The sequence below is a fragment of the Prionailurus viverrinus genome, chromosome C1, assembly GCF_022837055.1.
Source record: "Prionailurus viverrinus isolate Anna chromosome C1, UM_Priviv_1.0, whole genome shotgun sequence".
Lineage (NCBI taxonomy): Eukaryota > Metazoa > Chordata > Mammalia > Carnivora > Felidae > Prionailurus > Prionailurus viverrinus.
In genome coordinates, this window is record NC_062568.1 from 159,169,128 (window position 1) to 159,192,041 (window position 22,914).

Below are 22,914 nucleotides of genomic sequence, written 5' to 3' on the forward strand. Positions count from 1 at the left end.
TCTCAAAAAAAATTACAAAGGATAGAAAGAAATAAGAAAATATGGCCCATTTGAAGAATAAATTAACTGAAACTCTCCCTGTGGAAGTACAGACATTGTATTTATTAGCCAAAGACTTTAGATCAATTGTATCAAACGTTCTGATAAAGCTAAAGGAAACTATGGGCAAAGAGCTAAAGCAAACAAGAATGGTGTATGGAAAAAAAAAGAATATGAATAAAGGGACAGGAATTATAAAAAGAAACCAAACATAAATTCTGGAGATTAAAAAGTACAATAACTGAAATGGAAATACTAGAGTTATCCATGGCAGATTTGAGCAGGCAGAAGAAAGAATCTGCAATTCTTAAAGACATGTCAATTGAAATGATCTAGTCTGAGGAGAAGAAAGAAAAAAGAATAAAGAAAACTGAACACAGCCTGAAGGACCTATGGGGCTCCACCAAGCATACCAATATACACAGAAAGGGAATTTCAGAATGATAGGAGAAAAAAGAGATAAGGGGAACACAAAATATTTGAAGAAATAATGGCCAAAAAACTTCCCAAATTTGATAAAAGTCATGAATCTGCGTATCTGAGGAGCTCAGCAAACTCCCAAAAAGATAAACAAAGAGATCCACATTCAGACACATTATAATTAAGTGTTGAAAGAGAATCTTGAAAACAGCAAAAAAAAAAAAAGTGACTCTTTTCATGTACAAGGGATCCTCAATAAGATTACACCCAATTTCTCAGAAACCATGGAGTTCAGAAGTCAGTGGGATGCCATACTTAAAGAGATGAAAGAGAAAACTGTCAACCAAGAATTCTATATCCTTCAAATAATCCTCATGAGGGAGAAATTAAATAATTAAGATTAAATACTTTCCCATGAAGGAGACAATAAGACATTCCCAGATAACAAAAGCCAAGACAATTTAGCATTAGTAGAATTGCCTTGTAAGAAATGCTAAAGGGACTCCTTCAGGCAGAAATGAAAGGACACCAGACAATAACTTGAAGTCATATGAAGAAATGAAGAGCACTGGAAGGGTAACTACATAGGTAAATACAAAAGTCAGCATTATAATTTTGGTTTGTATCTCCACTATTTTTGCAATATAATTTAAAATAAATGCATAAAACAATAATTATAAAACTATACAAATGGACACACAGTATATAAAGATGTAATTTGTGACAACATCAACACAAAGTGGGTGTGATGGAGCTGTATAGGAGTTCTTGTATACTATTGAAGTAAGGTAGTATTAATTCAAAATAGATGGTTAAAATTTTAAGAAATTAATTGTAATCTGCAAGGCAACCACCAAGAATATAACTCAAAAATTACAAAAAAGAAAATTAGATAGGAATCAAAGCAGAACACCATTAAAAAATCAAGTAAACACAAAAGAAGGCAGTAATGAAAGAATTGAGGAACAAACACATAAGACATAAAGAAGACAAAAATGGAAGAAATCCTTCCTGAATAGTAATTGTTTTAAATAAGTAGATTAAATTCTCCAATTAAAAGGCAGATATTGGTAGGATGGGTTAAAAAACAAAAACTAAACATGATCCAAGTATATGCTGTCTAATAAGAGACTCACTTTAGAGCCACAGACAAAAATATGTAAGGTGAAAGGATGTAAATAGCAACCAAAAAAAGCTGAGAGGGCTTTACTAATATCAGACATAGTAGACTTTATATAAAATTATTACAGGAGCCAAGCAGCATTATATACTGATAAAAAATTCAATCCATAAACAAGATATAACAATTATAAGCCCATATGTACTCAACAAGAGAGCCTCCAACTATATGAAGCAAAAATTGATAGGATTGAAGGGAGAAAATAGGAAGTTCTACAATAAGAGTTGGGACTTTAGTACCCCACTTTCAATAATGGGCAGAACAACCAGAGAGATTATCAATGAGAAAGAAAATAGAGGACTTGAATAATATAAACTAGGCATAACAGACATATACACCATCCCCAAACATCAGAAAACACATTTTTTTTCTCAAGTTCACATGGAAAACTCTCCAAGATACACCATTATGTTAGGTAATAAACAAGAGGTAATAAAAATTTTTAAGTCAATATCTTTTCTGACCACACTTAATGACATTAAAACCCTATAACAAAAGGAAAACTGGGAAATTTAAAAATATTTAGAAATTAAACAACACACTTTTAAATGATTTTTTTAATGTTTATTTTTGAGAGAGAAAGGGTGGGGGGGAGAGGGGAGGGGCAGAGAGAGGAAGACACAGAATCTGAAGCAGGCCCCAAGCTCTAAGCTCTCAGCACAGAGCCGGACGCGGGGCTCAAACTCACAAATCACAAGATCGTGACCTGAACCGAAGTGGGACACTTAACCAACTGAGCCATCCAGGCACCCCAAACAACACACTTTTAAGCAACCAGTGCATCAGAGATGAAAGCACAAGGGAAATTAGAAAATATTTTGAGATGAGATGAATGAAAATGAAAATAAAACATAACAAAACTTATATAGTGAAAGTAGTGCTTAGAGAGAAATTTACAGCTGCAGATACATTTAAAAAAGAAGATCCCCTTGGGGCGCCTGGGTGGCGCAGTCGGTTAAGCGTCCGACTTCAGCCAGGTCACGATCTCGCGGTCCGTGAGTTCGAGCCCCGCGTCAGGCTCTGGGCTGATGGCTCAGAACCTGGAGCCTGTTTCCGATTCTGTGTCTCCTTCTCTCTCTGCCCCTCCCACGTTCATGCTCTGTGTCTCTCTGTCCCAAAAATAAATAAACGTTGGAAAAAAAATAATAAAATTTAAAAAAAAAATAAAAAAGAAGATCCCCACCTGAAACTAATGTAACATTATTTGTCAACTGTACTTCAATAAAAAAAATAATAAAAGTCTCAAGTCAATAATCTAACTTTACACATTAATGAGATAAGATAAAACTAAACCAAAAGCCAGCATAAGGAAGGAAATACTAAAGATTAGAGTGGACATAGAGAAAAACTAATGAAACTAAAAGTTGGTACTTTGAAAAGATCAACAAAACTGACAAAACTTTAGTCAGATTGACTAAAGAAAAATAAGAGAAGATTCAAATTACTAAAATGAAAAGTGGAAGTGAGGACCTTACAGAAATAAAATAGATTATTAAAAAAAGTGAACATTTGTATGCCAATAAATTAAATAGCTAAATGAAATAGACACATTCCTAGAAATCGTTCCCTGCCCAGACATGTTCTGTTTTACCCTGACTGCTGCAGAGAAGACATGATGAACAGAAAATATAGAACATCCCACTTCCTAACCATACTTTCATTGGATATTCGATGCCCAGCTTGTCAGGTGCCCTCTGAAGATTAAGTTCTGTGTTTCCAAGGACACATTCATGATCTCACCATGTGATTTCTTCATAAGTGGCTCTTGTAAACTCTCAGGGAAGCTGAAGTCAGAATGTGACCCAGACTGTTCTGATGATCTTCTCCTGAGAGTCCTCCTTTAGTAGTCCTCCTCTAATAGTAGTGATTTTGTTCTCTTTTTATTCATCTGTGATAGTGTTTGCTATTCAGTTTTTAAAAGTAGAGTATATATTGTGTAGGTATACATATATCAGAGAGCCTTACCTGAGGTTTTCTAAGAAGAAACCCCTGCAGAAAGAATCTGAGTGCACATAGTTTATTTTGGAGGTAATCCTAAGAAACACTGGTAGGGGAGTAAGTGAAACAAGAAAGGGTAGGCAGCCAACAAAGGTTATGTGATCTAACAAATTACCTCTTTGGGTAACGAGTTCAATACTGCTAGAGAATCTGGGAGCCAGAGTTATCTTATCATGCTCCAACTTTCTAAATCATTTTTTGAAGGCTGATGGGCTTGTTAGTTCCTTGGTACTTCTGGCCTGATTTGTGCACATCAAAGTGGCCCTAGTGGCCAAAGATGGCCCCAAGCAAAACAATGTAGGTGCTGGCAGTTGGAGATTGACCAGTAAGAGGTAATGCATAACAGATACGGGCAGGACACTAACAGCATCTACCACAGGAGAGAAACCTTTTAAAGCAAAGCAAGAGTATGACCATTCCAAAAGTTAGGAAAAGTGGATGTGCTTCTGTTTGAGGTAGCTAGAAGGAGGTGGGCTATGATAGAAGAGTGTCTAGGAGGCTTCTAATCACCTGGAGATGTTCTATTTCTTATCCTGGCTGGTGAGTACATGGTAGTAATTCTTTACACATATAAGTGTTATACACTCTTCTATGAATGATAGTATTTCATAGAAAAGTTTAGTTAAAAATAATGAGAGATAGTCCATATTCAAAAATTTCAGTGCAGACCAATTAAATATTAAAGTCTTATGGATCAGTAAAAAAAGAATATGTCTTCCTTGCCTGATTTGGGATGAAATTGAAAGAGATTCGGGAGTCAGAGAGATGGAAGTCAAATATTAGCTTTATTACTGATAAAGTTAATTGAAAAAATGTAGTCTTAAATCTGCAGCTAAGTGGAATTGGCATTTCTTCCTTTCAGAATAGATCTTACCAGTAGTAATTAGCACAGCTAGACCAGCACAGACCTTCTTTTTTAGGGGTGAGACCAGACCAGGAAGCATGCTTTCTGCCATTGAACAGACCTAACAAAAGAATCTGGAAGTGGCTAAGCACAATGCCTTCTAAACTGTCCTATAGGATTAGTCACTTTTCTCCGCAGTGAGCGAATGAGGGTTATAGTGAGGTCAAGGTGTTAATTTAGCTGAAGTTCCCTCTGTAAAGATTTACAGAGAGTGAAGGAAAAGTTTCCACCTGACAGTATACATATAGTAGTTTATTATAAAAGTGGCATTTCGAATAAATAGATAATTAAATAAGTGTATAATTCAATAAATCTTTGCAGATTTCATAAAACCAGCTTGTTTTCTATGGATATTATACTACAATAATGTCTTTTATAAAAACATGTGTAGGGGCTCTTGGGTGGCTCAGTCGGTTGAGTATCCCATTCTTCATTTTGGCTCAGGTCATGATCCTGGAGTCGAGGGATTGAGACCCAGGTCAGGCTCTGCACTGAATATGGAGCCTGCTTAAGATTCTTTCTTTCCCTCTGCCCCTCTCCACCCACTTGCACATGCATTCTCTCTCTAAAAAAATTTTTTTAAAAAGCATGATAAGAGCTCATTTCTATTATAAAAAATACACCTACCTATTTGTTCATATGTGACTCTGGAAGGACATAGACCAAAATGTTAGCAGTTATTATCTTTGGGTGATGGAAATATAAGTCATATTTTTCTTTTCTTTTTTCACAGTAAGCATATCTTTTTACTCAGCTAAAATATAAAATTATTTTTCTGCAAATGTTATATGGCTAATTGCTATTCTTTTATAGTCTGAGTTAAACTAATAGAGAGAAACAATATTTTAAAATGGGTAAAAACTGTTTCGGCATATTCTGGACTCAGAAACGCTCAAAACACAGATATAGTTGGGAATACTTTTTTTCTGATATTAGTTAAAACTTTCTTTAGTATAAAAAACAGTATAAAATTGGGAAGTCATAATCATGCTTTTTTTCTTTTTCTTCAAGAAACAGACTCTTAACTGTAGAGAGCAAACTGATTGTCATCAGAGGGGAGTTGGGTAGGGGGATGGGTTAAGTAGGTGATTAAGGTTGGAGATTAAAGAATGCACCTTTTGTGATGAGCACAAGGTGTTGCAGGGAAGTGTTGAATTACTAAATTGTATACCTGAAGCTAATATTACACTGTATGTTAACTATCTTGAGTTTAAATAAAAACTTAAACAAACAACAAAAAAACATTCATTATTTATTGTTTTATTTTGTACATGTTATTATGGCATGTGGTTTGAGATTTTTTTATTTCTTAGGTTAATTTATTCAAATGTACAAATGTCATGATGGTACCCAAACTAAAATTACCCATGTTATTTGTTATTCTCAAATAAGAAAAAACTTTAAATCACCCTAACATTTTATATTGCTCATGTAATTTATAACATGTACCTTTATTTATGTAGCAATTATTAGTGATCACATAACAGTATATTCCTATTTACTCAAATTACTAAACTTTCAGTTAAAGGAAGGAAAAAGTTTAAGTAGTTCAACATAGAAAGACACAATTACCTCCTATGGTATTTTACTATGAACATGGAAATTGTACCCTTTTCAATTAGCGAAATAAGCTAGGTATTCTGTGTATAACTTTGTTAAATATAACTAGGTTTAATAAAATAGAAATGTTACAATGAAATGTGAGTTAATATTCTTGCTGATTGAAAACATTTTGAAATACCAGAGCTCCTTCATTTTGTATTATGAACATAAAAGTTTTAACAATGAGGTGGTTGCATTTATTATATCCAGATCTTGTTTTGATTTTTAGGGAAAATAATTCTTTAGTAAATCACTGGACTTTAAAAATTTAGCAAGTTTAGCCTTAGGAATATGGTCACTGATAAAATAATTGCTACATGAGCCTTTCTTTGTTATATCAATAATGAAAGGGGTTGGAATTCTTTTTTTTATTTGGAGATGAATAATATTGCCAATTTTTGCTTGGAGACTGTTGTTATATTTGCTCAAATGAACAAATATAATGTAAACACAAATTTTTGAAAGAGAAGATAATAACCCTACTACCTTACAAATTTCTTGAGAACAGAATCTACATTTTCCCAGCAAGTATAATCTTTTCACATTAAGTATATAGGAGATGTTATGTGCTAAAAATGAGATTATATTATTATAAATTAAAAGTTCTACAGAATATAAACATATTAACCAGAAGTGAAAGAATGCTAAATGCTTATTATGACACGGTTGTCCAGGTCCATATTAAGCAAGACCTATAGCGACAGACTGATGGGATTCTGCTGCATCAGCTTGGGATGGAAGGGAGAAAGGAGAGGGTATCAAAAAGGATGGTGAGGATAACTTGGAGTTATCATTAAAACACGGAGAGATTTTTCTATAACTAGTTGTGTATAACCTAAACTATTAGAACTTGGTTGAAACTAATTTTTACCTATCTCTTTACTTAGGTATAATGTCCACTGCTTGGGATTTGCATGATTCTTATATTGCTATGGAGCTTTCATCTTTACCAGCAAAACAATCTATCCTTGATTCATGTGGTAAAGCAAATGTACCTTCTAAAGATCGAGAGCAAAGAGTGCCAGGGAGTACTACAGAAAAAGGTAAGGTTTCATTTATTTCAGTTTTTTTTTTTTAATGGGATGTGTCGCAAATGTGTGTGTCATCTTTGCACAAAATGCTAGTCTTCTCTGTATCATTCTAACATTACTGTACGTGCTGCCTCAGCAAGCACTATCTCAGTTTTTAAAAAGTGACGTTTTCACACGTCATTGTAAGTAAATTCTTTCTTGGCAGTCACAATACTTCATTTCTGGTGAAACGTGAAAAATACAACTTTTATTCAGAAATAGCATTGTTAGTCTTTCACATCATCTTGGATTCTGAACTGAAAAATTTAATTTTTCTTGGATACCTGTCAAGAGCTTCAAAGAGTCTATCTTTCTCTGTTGCTTACTCGCTCTTAAGCTCTCTTTCATATATGTTATGACATATGTTAAATATGTCACCAATATTCTTTTGGTTTTTAAAATTATATTTAAATTATATAGTCATGTAGACTATAGCCATGTTTTACTGAAAGTTGTTTACAATGAAGACCAGTTTATTTTCCCAGAGAACAATGAGGGGGAAGAATGAATTATTAGTTAGCTCTAAAGAAACATTGTTTGTTGCTTAAATGTTAATGTCCATATAGTAGTTTTGCTTTTAGAAGCTAAAAATTTTCCTACGAAAAATTTCTAAGAAAAACATCAATCTTTTAGGCTGAAAAATTACATTGGGACTTCAAAATTGGATATACGTACTCCACCTCTATTAAGGCCATTGACATACAAAAAAAGTGTAACTGGAAGGTCCTAAAAGAAAAATGTCTCAATTTGTGGGTCTTTTATTTCTTGTGTATATGGGTGTGTTTTAAAAAGCAAAAAGGAATAATAGAACCATATTCAAGAACTATAATACAAAATAAAAGCATACTCTAGTTTAGCATTATGGCCAATTAAGGGGATAGGGGAGACCATAAGTAGGAAAAGGGAAGAAATAAAAAATAGAAAAAGGCAGCAGAGGTAAATGATCGGATTTATTGAGTGTATAAAGGAGAGTCAGATAAAAACTCGTAGCATTATTAGATCACCTCTAAAGTCCCTTTTGCCTCTGAGATTTTATAATGCAAATACATAGAAAAAAAGTTAAATATGGCCCATATTTGGTTTAAGAAGTGTTTCTATTCTATTTAAACTTTGAATGTACAGGTTGTATGTTAGCCATTACGTTTGAGGGAAAAAGGGCCATGATTTTCATTTTTGAATGTGTAAGACCCTAGCTCAGTTCACAAGGAGAAATTATTTTCTCTCATGGGCTCTTTAAAAAAAATTTTTTTTAATGGTTATTTATTTTTGAGAGAGAGAGAGAGAGACAGAGCATAAGCAGAAGAGGGGCAGAGAGAGAGGGTGACACAGAATCTGAAGCAGGTTCCAGGCTCTGAGCTGTCAGCACAGAGCCCTGATGTGGGGCTCGAACTCATGGACTGCCAGATCATGACCTGAGCTGAAGTCAGACGCTTAACTGACCGATCCACCAAGGCGCCCCATTTTTTTTTTAAGAGCGCTTTAAATTTTGAAAACGTAATAGACATTTGAAGCACAGGTTTAGAGTTAGAGAAAAATTGAGTAGAGAGTACTGAGAGATCCTTCTAATTTCTTCCTTCATCCCTCCCCCAGCCCTTGGTGCAGTTTCCCCTATTCCTAACATCTGGCAATAGTGTGGTATGTTTGTTACAATTGATGAATCAATATTGATACATTATTATTAACTGAAATCCATAATTTACATCAAGGTTCACTCCTTGTGTTGTACAGTTCTATGAGTTTTGTCAAATGCAATATGTATCGGTCATTACAGTTTCATATAGAATAGTTTCATTGACCTAAATATCCCCTGTGCTCCACCTACTCATCCTTCCTTCTCACTCCATTCCTCTGACCATCGCTGATCTTTTTATTTTGTCTATAGTTTTGTCTTTTCCAAAATGTCATATAGTTGCAATCATACAATATGTAGCTTTTTCACACTAGCTTCTTTCACTAAACAATATACATTTAAGGTTCCTGTGTGCCGACTCATGACTTGACAGCTCCTTTATTTTTCACTAGAAAATATTAAATTATATGCATGTACCACAATGTGTTTATTTATTTATTGAAGGATTTCTTTGTTGCTTCTAGTTTTTGGTGACTGTGAACAAAGCTGCTATGAACATTCCTGTGTAGGTTTTTGTGTGGACATAACTTTTCACCTCATTTGGGTAAATACCTAGGAGTACAGTTGCTGGGTCATATAGTAAGGGTATGCTTAAGACTCTTAAGAAACTATGAAACTGTTTTCCAAAGTGGTTGTACCATTTTGTATTACCACCAGCAAGGCAAGTGAATGCTTCTGTTGCTCCTCATTTTATCAGTATTTGATACTGTTTACTTTTAAAAAATTTATTTAAATGTTTATTTTTGAGAGAGAGAGAGAGAGAGAGAGAGAGAGAGAATGAACAGGGGAGGGGCAGAGAGAGGGAGACACAGAATCGGAAGCAGGCTCCAGGCTCTGAGCTATCAGCACAGAGCCCGATGTGGGGCTCAAACCCATGAACCATAAGATCATGACCTGAGCCAAAGTTGGACACTTCACCGACTGAGCCAGCCAGGTGCCTCTGATACTATTTATTTTTAAAACATTTTTATTTTTTTTATTTTTTTATTTTTTTTAAATTTTTTTTCAACGTTTTTATTTATTTTTTATTTTTAAAACTTTTTAGCTGTTCTAATAGATGTGTAGTGGTATCTCGTTATTGTTTCTTTTAATGTTTATTTATTTATTTTGAGAGAGAGAAAGAGAGAGAGAGAGAGCATACCAGTAGAGGAGAGGCAGAGAGAGAGGGAGAGAGAGAGAATCCCAAGCAGGCACTGTACTAATAGTGCAGAGCCTAACATGGGGCTCAGTCTCACTAATGGTGGGATCATAACATGAACGAAAATCAAGAGTCAGAGACTTAACTGACTGAGCCACCTAGGCGCCCCATCTCATTATTGTTTTAATTTGCAATTCCCTAATGACATGTGATGTTGAACAGTTTTTCATATATTTATTGGTAGATTTATATCTTCTTTGGTGAAGGGTCTAATTGAATTTTATGTTATTTTTTAAATGGGACTGTTTCTTATTGTTGTATTTTATGAATTATGATAAATTAAGTCCTTTATCAGGTAAGTATTCTGCAAAATTTTCTCCCATTTTGAGGCTTGTCTCTTCATTTTCTTGATCCTTCATATTTAATCCTTTAATAAAGTTCAATTTAACATTTTTTTTTCTTTTTCAAATTGTGCTTTTGGTATTGTATCCAAAGATTTATCACCAAACCCAAGGTCACCTGGGTTTTCTATGTTGTCTCAGAAAAATGTATAGTTTTGTATTTTATTTTATTTTATTTTATTTTTTTAACGTTTATTTATTTTTGAGACAGAGAGAGACAGAGCATGAATGGGGGAGGGTCAGAGGGAGAGGGAGACACAGAATCCCAAACAGGCTCCAGGCTCTGAGCGGTCAGCACAGAGCCCGACACAGGGCTCCAACTCACGGACCGCGAGATCATGACCTGAGCTGAAGTCAGACGCCCAACCTACTGAGCCACCTAGGCGCCCCTAGTTTTGTATTTTATATTGAGGTTCATTTCAGTTAATTTTTGTGAAAGGCATAAATTCTGTGTTTACATTTTTTAAACATACGGATGACCGATTGTTCATTTGTTGAAGACTCCCTTGAGTTTTCTTGCTCCTTTATCAAATATCTGTTGAATGTATTTGTGTAGGTCTGTTTCTGAGCTCTATTCTGTTACACTGATCAATTTATCTATTCTTTCACCAATATCCCATTGTCTTGATTAACTGTAGTTCTATAGTAATTCTTAAAATTGGGTAGTGTAAGTCTTATTCTTCTTCAGCATCATGTTAGCTATTCTTGTTCTTTTGCCTCTCCATAAAAACTTGAGAATCAGTTTGTCAATGTCAATAAATTAACTTGGTGGGATTTTTTGACTGGGATTGCACTGAAGCTATAGATCAAATTATAAAACATTGGCATTTTAACAATATGGAGACTTCCTATCCTTGAAAATTTGTTTGGATCTTCTCTGATTTCTTTCATCAGAGTTTTGTAATTTCCTCATGTAGATCTTGTATGTATTTTGTTAGATTTATAACTTAAGCATTTAACTTTTTAGTGCCAATATAAATAGTATTATGGTTTTTATTTCAATTTTCTTTTTTGTAAGTTTATTGATTGATTGATTGAGAGAGAGAGAGAGAGCATGTAAGAGGGGCAGAGAGAGAGGGGGAGAGAGAGAATCCCAGGCAGACTCCACACTGTCAGCACAGAGGCTGATGTGGGACTTGAATTCATGAACTGTGAGATCATGACCTGAGCTGAAACCCAAGAGTCGGACACCTAACTGACTGAGCCACCCAAGTGCCCCTATTTCAGTTCTCAGTTGTTCATCACTGGTTTATAGGTAAGCCATTGATTTTTGTATATTAATGGTGTTTACTGCAACCTTGCTCTAATTTTTATTATAATTGGAGAATTTTATATTTTTTCACAATTTATGGGGATTTTCTACACAAACATTCGTGTCATCTACAAAGTGGTTTTTTTCCTTTCAAATTTGTATAATTTTTATTTCTCTTCCCTGACTTATTGTAGGACTAGGACTTCTAGTATGATGTTGGATAAAGGTGATGATAAGGAATATCCTAGCCTTGTTTCTTACCTTAGTGGGGAAATTTTTGGGTTTTCACCATTAAATATGCTGTTCGTTATAGGTTTTTCATAGGTTTTTTAAAAATCAAGTTGAGGAAATTCATATCTGTTCTTATTCTCCTGGGTTTTTTTTTTTTTAATCATAAATAACTGTTGAATTTTGTCAAAAGATTTTTCTGAATCAAATGTGATTTTTCTTCTTTAGCTTGTGGATCTGGTGAATTATATTGATTGGTTTTTACTAGTTGCACTAGTAAATTATATTGAATTATATTGATTGGTTTTTACTAGTTGGTTGCACTAGCTTTGCATACCTGGAACAAACCCCACTTTGTCATATAAGTCTTCTTGTACACTATTAGATTTGATTTGCTAATATTTTGTTGGAGGATCTTTGTGTTGCTTTCATAAACAATATTTTTCTGTAATTCTCCTTTTCTTGTAATGTTTTCATCTGGTATTCATATTAGAGTAATGTCAGTCTAACAAAGTGAATTGGGAAGTGTTCTCTCTACTTATTTTCTGATTGTATAAACATCCTTAAATGTTTAATATAATTCACCAGTAAAACCATCTGGGCCTGATGCTTTCTATTTAGAAAAGTTATTAATTATCTTTTCAATTTCTTTACAGATAGAGGCCTATTCAGATTACCTATTTCTCTTTGTGTAAGTTTTGGCAGTTTATGTCTTTCAAGGAATTGCTCCGTTTCGTCTAAGTTATCAAATCTGTGGACATAAGAGTTATTCACAGTATTTATTATTCTTTTGGGCTATGGGATCAGTAGTGATGACACCTTTGCTGTTGCTCATACTGACAATTTAGATGTTTTTTTTTTTTTCTTGTTTAGCCTGGCTGATGATTATGAATTTTATCGATATTTTCAAAGAAACAACTTTTAATTTCATTGATTGTTTCTGATGATTTCCTGTTTTCAATTTTATTGATTTATGCTTTAATATATATATTAATATATATTTATTACATATTTAATATATATTATATATTATATATTTTATATATATATTTGTTTCCTGCTTACTTTAGGCTTATGTTGCTCTCCTTACTCTAGCGCCCTGAGATGAAAGCTTAGATTACTAATTTTTAGATTTTCTTCTTTTTATTTAAAAAAAAAATTTTTTTTTCAACATTTATTTATTTTTTGGGACAGAGAGAGACAGAGCATGAACGGGGGAGGGGCAGACAGAGAGGGAGACACAGAATCAGAAACAGGCTCCAGGCTCCGAGCCATCAGCCCAGAGCCCGACGCGGGGCTCGAACTCACGGACCGCCAGATCGTGACCTGGCTGAAGTCGGACGCTTAACCGACTGCGCCACCCAGGCGCCCCGATTTTCTTCTTTTTAGTATATGCATTCAGTGCTATAAATTTCCCTCAAGAATTCTTTTTGCTGCATTTCACAAGTTTTGGTAAGTTTTAGTTTTATTTTAATTTAGTTCAAATATTTAAAAAATTTTAAATTTTATTTGGAACTTCTTCTTTGACCTATTTTTTATTTATATATGTTTTTTAAATTTCCAAATATTTTGGGATTGTCCAAGTATCCTTCTGTTATTAAATTCTAGTTTAATTCCACTGTGGTCTGAGAGCACATTTTTTATTATTTCTATTCTTTTAAGTTTGTTTAGGTGTGCTTTGCGCCCCAGAATGTGTTCTATCTTGGTGAGCATTCCAAGTGAACTTGAGAATAGTGTGTATTCTGTTTAAAAAGTGTTAAAAGTTTCCAATTATAATAGTGGATATGTCTAATTCTCCTTGCAATTTTATTAGTTTTTGCCTTACAGATTTGTAGTCTTGATTTTTTGCTGCATAAATGATTAGGCTTGCTGTGTCTTCTTGGAGAATTGATTTCTTTATTATTGTGCAATGCTTCACTTTATTGCTGATAATTTTCCTTGTTCTACAGTCTACTTTGTCTGAAATTAAATATAGCTACTCTGTCTTCTTTTGATAGTGTTAACATATCTTTTTAATTCTATCTTTTTAATCTATCTGTGTCTTTACATTTAAATTGGGCTTGTAGACAATATTAAAAAAAAATTTTTAATGTTTATTTATTTTAGAGAGAGAGCATGAGCAGGGGAGGGGCTGAAAGAGAAGAATAGAGATGAGAATCTACACTGATAATGCAAGGCCCAACATGGGGCTCAAACCCATGAACCATGAGGTCATGACCTGAGCTGAAATCAAGAGCTGGATGCTTAACCAACTGGGCCACCCAGGCATCCCAATAGAAAATATTTTTTTTTTAATGTGAACTTTATTATTATTTTTAATTTTTTTTAACGTTTATTTATTTTTGAGACAGAGAGAGACAGAGCATGAATGGGGGAGGGTCAGAGAGAGAGGGAGACACAGAATCGGAAGCAGGCTCCAGGCTCTGAGCCATCAGCCCAGAGTCCGACGCGGGGCTCGAACCCACGGACTGCGAGATCGTGACCTGAGCTGAAGTCGGCCGCTTAACCAACTGAGCCACCCAGGTGCCCCGAACTTTATTATTATTTAGGCATGGCAAGGCCAACAGATCAGGACACTATTGCCATTGAAATGATAGCTTGTTATATTCACAAATCTCAAGAGGAAGAAACATTCTACACTGTGAGCTACACAGAGAAGTACCAGAGTTGGTCAGGAGGCAGAAAGAATGAAGGGGAAATGTGGCCAAGAGTCTTTGTGTTGTGGTTTCTGTTAGTAGAATGAGAGAGTAGTTAATCATATGGCTACTTAAAAGTAGAGACCTTTCTGCACTGTGGTCATGGAGAGATGTAATGACAGAAGATCAGAGAGATGCAGTGATGTTGTCTTTCAAGATGGAGGAAGGGTTTTGGGTGGTTTGTAGAAGCTGAAAAAGATAAGTCTCTCTAGAGCCTCCAGAAAGAAACATAACCCTCTTAACTTTTTGGTTGTATCCCAGTGAGACCTGGGTCAGACCTCTAACTGACTGAACTCTTAAAATAATAAATTTGTGTGATTTTAACCTACTAAGTTTTGGGTATTTTGTTGTAGCATCACTAAAAAATTAACACAATCGTATGGTATTTCTATAAAACAGTAATCCAGTCAGACCTTCATCTGAAGACTAATAATCTTGTTTAAATTTGAAGAACAAGGTATAGAGATATAAATTACCTATGAGGTTATCATTGCTTATCTTCTGATAAACAGTGCATTTTTGAATGGTTAAGAATTCCAAAATGAAATAATATGTGTATATTTTTCATGTGCTTGGTAGATAAAAGATATTCAATAAATGTTTATTGAAGTTGTTGAATATTGGAGGAAAACAAACAGTAATGACAAAATGTCATTTTAAAATCCTTTGACTGCATGAATCATCTAATACTACTTAAATTATTTTATCTTTGCATCATGTTTGTATTTTACAGATAGTGAAGCTAGTTCTTTAATGGATATAGAAAATGTAATTTTGACTAAAGTCCATGATGATGAAGTAGACCACTCAGAGACAATATTGAAATCTGACAAGTTTCATCAGGATTTATTTTTTATGGAACGAGTTCTAATGGAAAATATATTTCAACCAAAACTTGCAGCTTATCGTCAGCTTCCTATTTTAAAAGGTATTTTTAAAAATCACATTTAGACAAGCTCAAATAATCAAAAAATTGAATGACGTTATCATTTTTAAATGTAACCTCCAGACTGGATCATCACTTATCAAAAGACATATTTATATACCTTTTAGCATTAAACATCCAAATAACAGTAGAATTCAAACTACAGAGCGCACAAAAAAGAGGTCACCCCTTAGATTAAAATCTACAAAAGCTTCCATGGCTCTTTTCTCTTCCTTGCCCTTGTACTGAATTGTTTTCTCATATTTAACCCCCTTTCCATTGCCATTGACACTTTCCAGGTTCTGGTGCTTATTACCTATCCCTAATTTTATTACAGGGGCATTCTTCCTGTTCTTATTGCTACAAATCCCGTCTCATATGTTCACAGAATATTTTGAAAGATTTTAGAGATGAATTCAACCCTTCAATTTTTGAATGAAGAAGATGAAGAGTACAGAAACTTTCTAAGTTTAGAGTCTATGACAAAGCTAGGCATTCAACCAAGGCCTGATCTCATTCCAATTCTCTTTCTACTTTACTATCCTGGTGTGCTGATGTATCCCATACACAAGTTTGAACATGGCATTTAACTCTTAAAAAACCTTCAGTATCTTCCCATTTTGTAGAATAAATTACAAACCCTAAGATTTCCCTTGTGCTATTTTTCAGTTAAACCTTACCCCCCATAAACAGGTATTAACCTGACTTTTCTCACCAGAGATTGACTGTTTTGGTATATCATATAAGTGGGTTCATATGGTAAGTACGGTTGACCCTTGAACAAGGCAGGGCTTAGGGTGATGACCCTGGCACAGTCGAAACTCCAAGTATAACTTTTGATTCCCCCCAAATTAACTACAAGTAAACTACTATTGACCAGAAGCCTTACTTATAGCATAAAGTCAATTAACACACATTTTTATATTATATGTATTAGGTACTATATTCTTACAATAAAATAAGCTAGAGAAAAGAAAATGTTATTAAAAGAATTCATAAGGAAAAGAAAATGCATTTACAGTTTTGTACATATGTTGGCCTGGGGCAGAGGCAGGGGCTTCAGTCCTGGACCCAGAATGACAAAATGTGGTTTTCACTAAATAAAGTTGAAATGTTAGAACTGCTTTGGTACACTATAGAGAAAGGTATCCAAAGGCTTTGGGACATTGGAATGTTAGGGTGGATTTATCATGATGACCTGCTTATCCACTATAGAAGTATCCGGATAATACACCTTTTAGCACAATTGTGAAAAATAAATTGGCTGGGTGCCCCAATATCCTTGAAGAATTCTTTGCTCACTTTTCTCTGTAGGTCAGAAATTGTAGTGGGAACTACTGCTAGTCAACTGATATCCTTAAACAATTAGATTCTGAGTTGCAGGGGATAAGTGGCAGCAGTTCATCACCAATGAAAAGGTGGGCATGGTTACTGTAGGGTAAAGAGCAGTAATCAGAACAGTCTGACTCACAGAGATCCGTGGCATTGGCTAGCTGATCATCATGTCCTTAGAAGAGAAATAGGTAGGTGCTGTATTGGTTTGCTAGCACTGCCGTAGCAAAATACCACAAACTGGGTGGCTTGAACAACAGAAATTTACTTCCCCATAGTTCTGGAGACTGGAAGTCTGAGCTGAAGGTGTCAGTACAGTTGGGGTTTCCTCTGAGGCCTCTCTTTTAGGCTTGCAGATGACTACCTTCTTGCGGTCTCGTCACTAGGTTTCTTTATCTGTGCTTGTGCCTTCCCTGTGTCTCTCAGTGTATCTGAATGTCCTCTTATTATAAGGATAGCAGTCATATTTGATTAGGACCCAGAATAGTGGCCTTGTTTTAACTAAATCACCTCTTTAAAGCCTTTGTCTACAAACCCATTACATTCTAAGGTACTGGGGATTAGGCCTTCCAATATATGAATTTTGGGGAGATAAATCAGCCCATAAAATGTAGTCTCCTCCTAAATTCTTACTTCATCTGTATAAACAGAAGAGTCTTTTCTTTACAAAAGAAAAGTCATAGCCCTTTAAGCAATTTCTAGGCTTGAGTCAATTTGTAGACCCAGAACTCCTTGGATAAAGGGGAGGCTGTGTCTCTTTGAGAAAATATTTCACTACACTACCAAAAATGTATACTGTTAAAATTTCTCTCAGCCTTCCCCAGAGGGGACCTACAGCCTTTTCCAAGAGTGACTGTGTAGTGGGGAACAAGAAATAATCATAAATTTCAGGGATTAGTGGACACTAGCTCTGGACAGATACTAACTTCATGAGTCCCAAAACATCACTATGGTTTGTTAGCCGGAAAGGACTTATAGGAGTCAGGTGACCAATGGAATTTTAGCTCAGGTCCATCTCACAGTGGGTCCAGTGGATAACTTAACTCATCTTGTAGTTATTTCCGCTGTTCCAGAATGTATACTTTGGAATAGAAATATTTAGCAACTGGCAGAAGCCCTACACTTGATCCTTGACCTATGTAATGGAGGCTATTCTGGTAGGAAATGGATAAGTAGAAGCCACTAGAGCTTCCACTACCTATGAAAATAGTAAACCAAAGCAATACTGTGTTTCTGGGGGGATTGTAGAGATTAATGCTACCATCGAGGGCTTGAAAGGTGCAGAAGTATTGACTCCCATCACCTCCCCCATTCAGCTCATCTGTTTGGCTTGCAAAGAAAACGCAGGATCTTGGGGAATAATGGTTGATTATTGTAAACTTAACCAGGTGGTGACTCCAATTGCAGTTGCTGTTCCAGATGTTTCCTTGGCAGCGCAAATTAACACACCACCTGGTACCTGGTATGTGACTATTGACACAGAAAATGCTTTCTTTTTTCTTCAGTACCTGTTGATAAAACCCACTGGAAGCCATTTGCTTTCAGCTGGCCAGGCCAGCAATACACCCTCACTGTCCTATAGGGGTATATCAGCTCTTTAGTTTTATGTCCTAATTTAGTCTTCAGGGAATTTTTCCTTCAACAAGATATCACACTGGTCCATTACATTGATGACATTATGCTGATTAGACCTGGTGAATAAGAAGTAGACTTATTAGTAAGACATTTGCATCCCAGAGGGTGAGAAATAAATCTGATAAACATTTTTTTAATTGTTTAAAGTTTATTTATTTTTGAGAGAGAGAGAGCATGAGCGGGAGAGGGGCAAAGAGGGAGTGAGATACAGAATCTGAAGCAGGCTCCACACTGAGCTGTCAACACAGAGCCTGATGCGGGGCTCAAACTCATGGACTGCGAGACTTTGGCCTGAGCCAAAGTCGGACGCTTGACCGACTGAGCCTCCCAGGCACCTCTGATAAAATTTCAGGGGCTTTCCACCTCAGTGAAATTTCCAAAGGTTAAGGATAAGTTGTTTCTTCTGGCCACTCTTATAACCAAAAAAGGTACCATGCCTAGTAGCCCTCTTTGTTCTTTGGCGACAACATATTCCTCATTTGGATGTGCTACTTTGGCTTATTCACTAAGTGCTCTGAAAAAAATGCTAGCTTTGAGTAAGCCCAGGAGAGCAGAAGATTCTACAAGAGGCCCAGGTAGTCATTCAGAATGCCCTGTCACTTGGGCCATATCATCCAGCAGATCCAGTGGTGCTTTAAGTGTCTCAGAGGGAGAGATGCTGTTTGGGCCCTTTGGAAGGCTCTTGTAGGAATGGAGGACAATAATCTCTTCATTTGATTTAATTTTAGAACCAGAACCTGAAAAACCTGACGACTTTCAAGAAGGTGAAAAACTTGAAAAGACAGAGGAAGAGGGTCAGAAGGAAGAGGAAGAAGAAATAGAAATAAGTACAGGACAATCAACAATACCAGCCAATTTAGAACGACTTTGGTCATTTTCCTGTGACTTAACCAAAGGCCTTAATGTGAGCAGCCTTGCCTGGAATAGAACAAATCCTGTAAGTTATTGAACATTTTAACAATTCTGTCTTTAGAGTATAAGGGTGACTGTCAAGTACTAGTTGTTTGTTTTCTCAGACATTAGGCAAGGGATTTTATTTGACATAAAGTGGAGTTTTTAACATACCTCTACAACAAGTTCATGTTTCAAAAAGTAGAAAATGATAATAGTTACAAAATAATTTTTTCTCCTTTAGTATGAAATGTCATCATTTTAATTTTAGGAGATGTACTTGGGACACAGTATTCTCTGAATCCATATCAGATATTGAAAAGTGAACCAGAAGATAACATCTAATTGATTTATTTTCAGATATATCAAGCTCATGTACCCAAATTAATATTCTTCTTAAAGTAATCATATTCAGAAATATATACTTAATCTAGTGACCCTGAAAATATACAAGATAATTTTGAGATTTCTTAAAATATTATTACTACCAGTAATAGCAAATACTTTTTTAATTATTTTTTTATTTTTTATTATTATTTTTTTTATGAAGTTTATTGTCCAGTTGGTTTCCATACAACACCCAGTGCTCATCCCAAAAGGTGCCCTCCTCAATACCCATCACCCACCCTCCCCTCCCTCCCACCCCCCATCAACCCTCAGTTTGTTCTCAGTTTTTAAGAGTCTCTTATGCTTTGGCTCTCTTCCACTCAAACCTCTTTTTTTTTTTTTTTTTTCCTTCCCCTCCCCCATGGGTTTCTGTTAAGTTTCTCAGGATCCACATAAGAGTGAAACCATATGGTATCTGTCTTTCTCTGTATGGCTTATTTCACTTAGCATAACACTCTCCAGTTCCATCCATGTTGCTACAAAGGGCCATATTTCATTCTTTCTCATTGCCATGTAGTACTCCATTGTGTATATAAACCACAATTTTTTTATCTATTCATCAGTGGATGGACATTTAGGCTCTTTTCATAATTTGGCTATTGTTGAGAGTGCTTAACAGCAAATACTTAAATAGTACTTACTATGTACCAGGCGATACTGTAAGCATTTTACTTGTATTAACACGGTAACTCTGAGTTAGGTACTATTTTCCCCATTATGTTGATAAGAAAACTGAAGTACAAAAAGGATAAATAACTTGCCCAAAGTTACACATCTCTTAAATTCGCAGAGTAGCACAACTCTAGTAAGTGAAACAGCTAGAATTCAAACTCTAACATCTGAATCCAGAGTTCTTGCTCTTAATTACTGCACTGCCAAAAATCATCTTGAGCCAAATTATATGAATCATCAAGTTGGAGAATGGTATGTTTGCTTTAAAAGAGAGATGATTATAGAGTAACGAGACTTATTTTCTCCTTGAGTTTATAAACTGCTTCTGAAGACATGATTCTCAATTAGGGATTCTAAAACCCTTTTGTGTAATAACAATACCTTTGGAATAAATATTTAGTGTATTTTTAAAGTGGTCAAAACGAATTTGTATATGAAGATTGTATTGTATAATGTAAGTTTAAGAATTAGCCTTTTTATTTTACTGCCACACCTTATAAGGTGCTATGTGCAAATATGCTAGTGGTTACAGTTTTTAAAAAAACAAAGTCTATCATCATTCTTATAGAAACCTAAGTAATGTGTTATTTAAATTATGTATGTTATCTTTAATAAAATAAAATACTTTTAGTACGGATTGGTTTTTATAAACTATATTTGGAAACCCCATGTAAGGTAAGTGATACTCAATAAATCAATAATAAATGTGTAATAAAGACAGGTGAATCATTTTTAGAAACTGAATATACCAGCATTTTAAAAGTTAATATATTGTTATTGAGATTAAACTTAAATAATTGTTAACAAAGCTAAAAAAAATATGACAAATGGCATCTATTATATTTATTGATTCATTCTACAAATACTTATTGAACATTGACTATGCCAGGAACTCTAATAAGGCACTAGAGAAACAGTAGTAATTTAGTCACACATAGACCCTGCCTATATAATAGTTCTCTCTGTGTTTTAATAAGGAAAATAAATAGTATTGTGGGAATACATAAGAGAGGCTCATGAATGCTTTTTAGTGGAAGTGGTGCCTATGCTGAGTCTTGAAGCAATGAATAGAAGTTTGTTCATGTCAGTGTAAAAGGAATAGTGGTGAAGAGTGGTTTAAGGCAGAGGAAATTATAAAGAGGTGATGTTGGCTTGAAAGTAGGGTTATGGCAAAAATATATAATATATTTTTGATAAAGGTATTCTGATTACAAAGAAGAGGTTGGGTTTGGTCAATCATTAAACTTTTGTCTTTATGCACTTGTATAAGCATATCTTGAAATGCTTTATTAAACAGTTTGGGGTGCCATGACAAGATACCATCGACTGGCTGGATTAGAAATCAGAAATTTATTTGCTGGAGGCCAGGAAGTTTAGGATCATTGTGCTGGCTGATTTCATTACTGGTGAAGGCTCTCTTCCTATCTTGCAGATGGCCACCTTCTTGCTGCATTCTCACATGGTGGAGAGAGAGAGCTCTGGTGTCTCTTCCTCTTTTTATGAGGCCACCAATCCTATTGGATTAACATTATGACCCTCATGATCTCATTTAATCTTCATTACCTCCTAAAAGCCCTTTCTTCAAATATAATCACATTGGGGATTAGGACTTCAACACATGAATTTTAGGGGAGGAGACACAATTCAGTTCAGGGCACTTTGTCTTTATATTTGAAATAATTAGGTCATTCTCAGAAACCCATAATGTAGCAATATAATCTTGGAAGATTAACTCAATATATAAAAGAACTTTTCAGCAATTGGTTCTTTTTAGTTATTCATCAGTCTGAAAATATGATTATTATTTTGCTTAGGAAGATGGAGGTATAAAGTAAAAATAAATAGTATACTGGTATTTTTTCTCAATAGAAGTGTCTTTCTATTTTTAACACAGTTCATTAAAATGTATCTTTATATATTTTCCAATGTTTTTATGCTACCCTCTCTTATTTTAAACATATTTTTCTGATTTTCAGGACCTTTTGGCTGTTGGCTATGGGCACTTTGGATTTAGAGAGCAAAAAAGAGGATTGGCTTGCTGCTGGTCAATAAAGAATCCTATGGTAACCCCAGTAGGAATAAAGACATTTTTAGTTAATTAAATATTGACATAATTCTCATAAAGTAGATAGTTGTGTGTGATAATTAAAGTAAAAAAATTATCGAGGAAGACTTTATTTTCTTTGGTTTAAATCTATAAGTATTAAAATTTATTCTTGTTGATATTAGGTAAAGTAAATTCATTTAATAAATATTTATTGAGCATTTACTATGTGCTACTAGATCTTATGATCCAGAGTTGAACCATTATTTTTTATCAGAAAGAAGAGCAAATTTGTGAGTGAAAATCCTTTGAAAATTATATGTTTCAGCTAATACTGAATTGTTTCTTAATGTATAAATATCTCATCACCTCGTAAAATAGATTTCTGCTGGCTTGAATACATACAAAATGGATGAATATGAATGACCATGTTATTAGCAAGAATTTTTCAAGGAGAATAATAAGAATCA

The 22,914-nt window shown here is 34.7% G+C and overlaps 1 protein-coding gene and 1 non-coding gene across 2 annotated transcripts in view; one reads left to right on the forward strand and one right to left on the reverse strand.

Moving 5' to 3' along the window:
- DNAI4 (dynein axonemal intermediate chain 4) overlaps positions 1-22,914 on the forward strand; it is an 86,796-nt gene that overhangs the window by 40,658 nt on the left and 23,224 nt on the right. Inside the window, 4 exon segments of the mRNA XM_047868824.1 lie at positions 7,031-7,186; positions 15,292-15,486; positions 19,179-19,387; positions 22,377-22,463. Coding sequence (XP_047724780.1) covers positions 7,031-7,186; positions 15,292-15,486; positions 19,179-19,387; positions 22,377-22,463 — 647 coding nt within the window.
- LOC125174235 (U6 spliceosomal RNA) lies at positions 7,215-7,317 on the reverse strand. Its single transcript, XR_007155352.1, has one exon. It is a non-coding gene; the product is annotated as a U6 spliceosomal RNA (small nuclear RNA).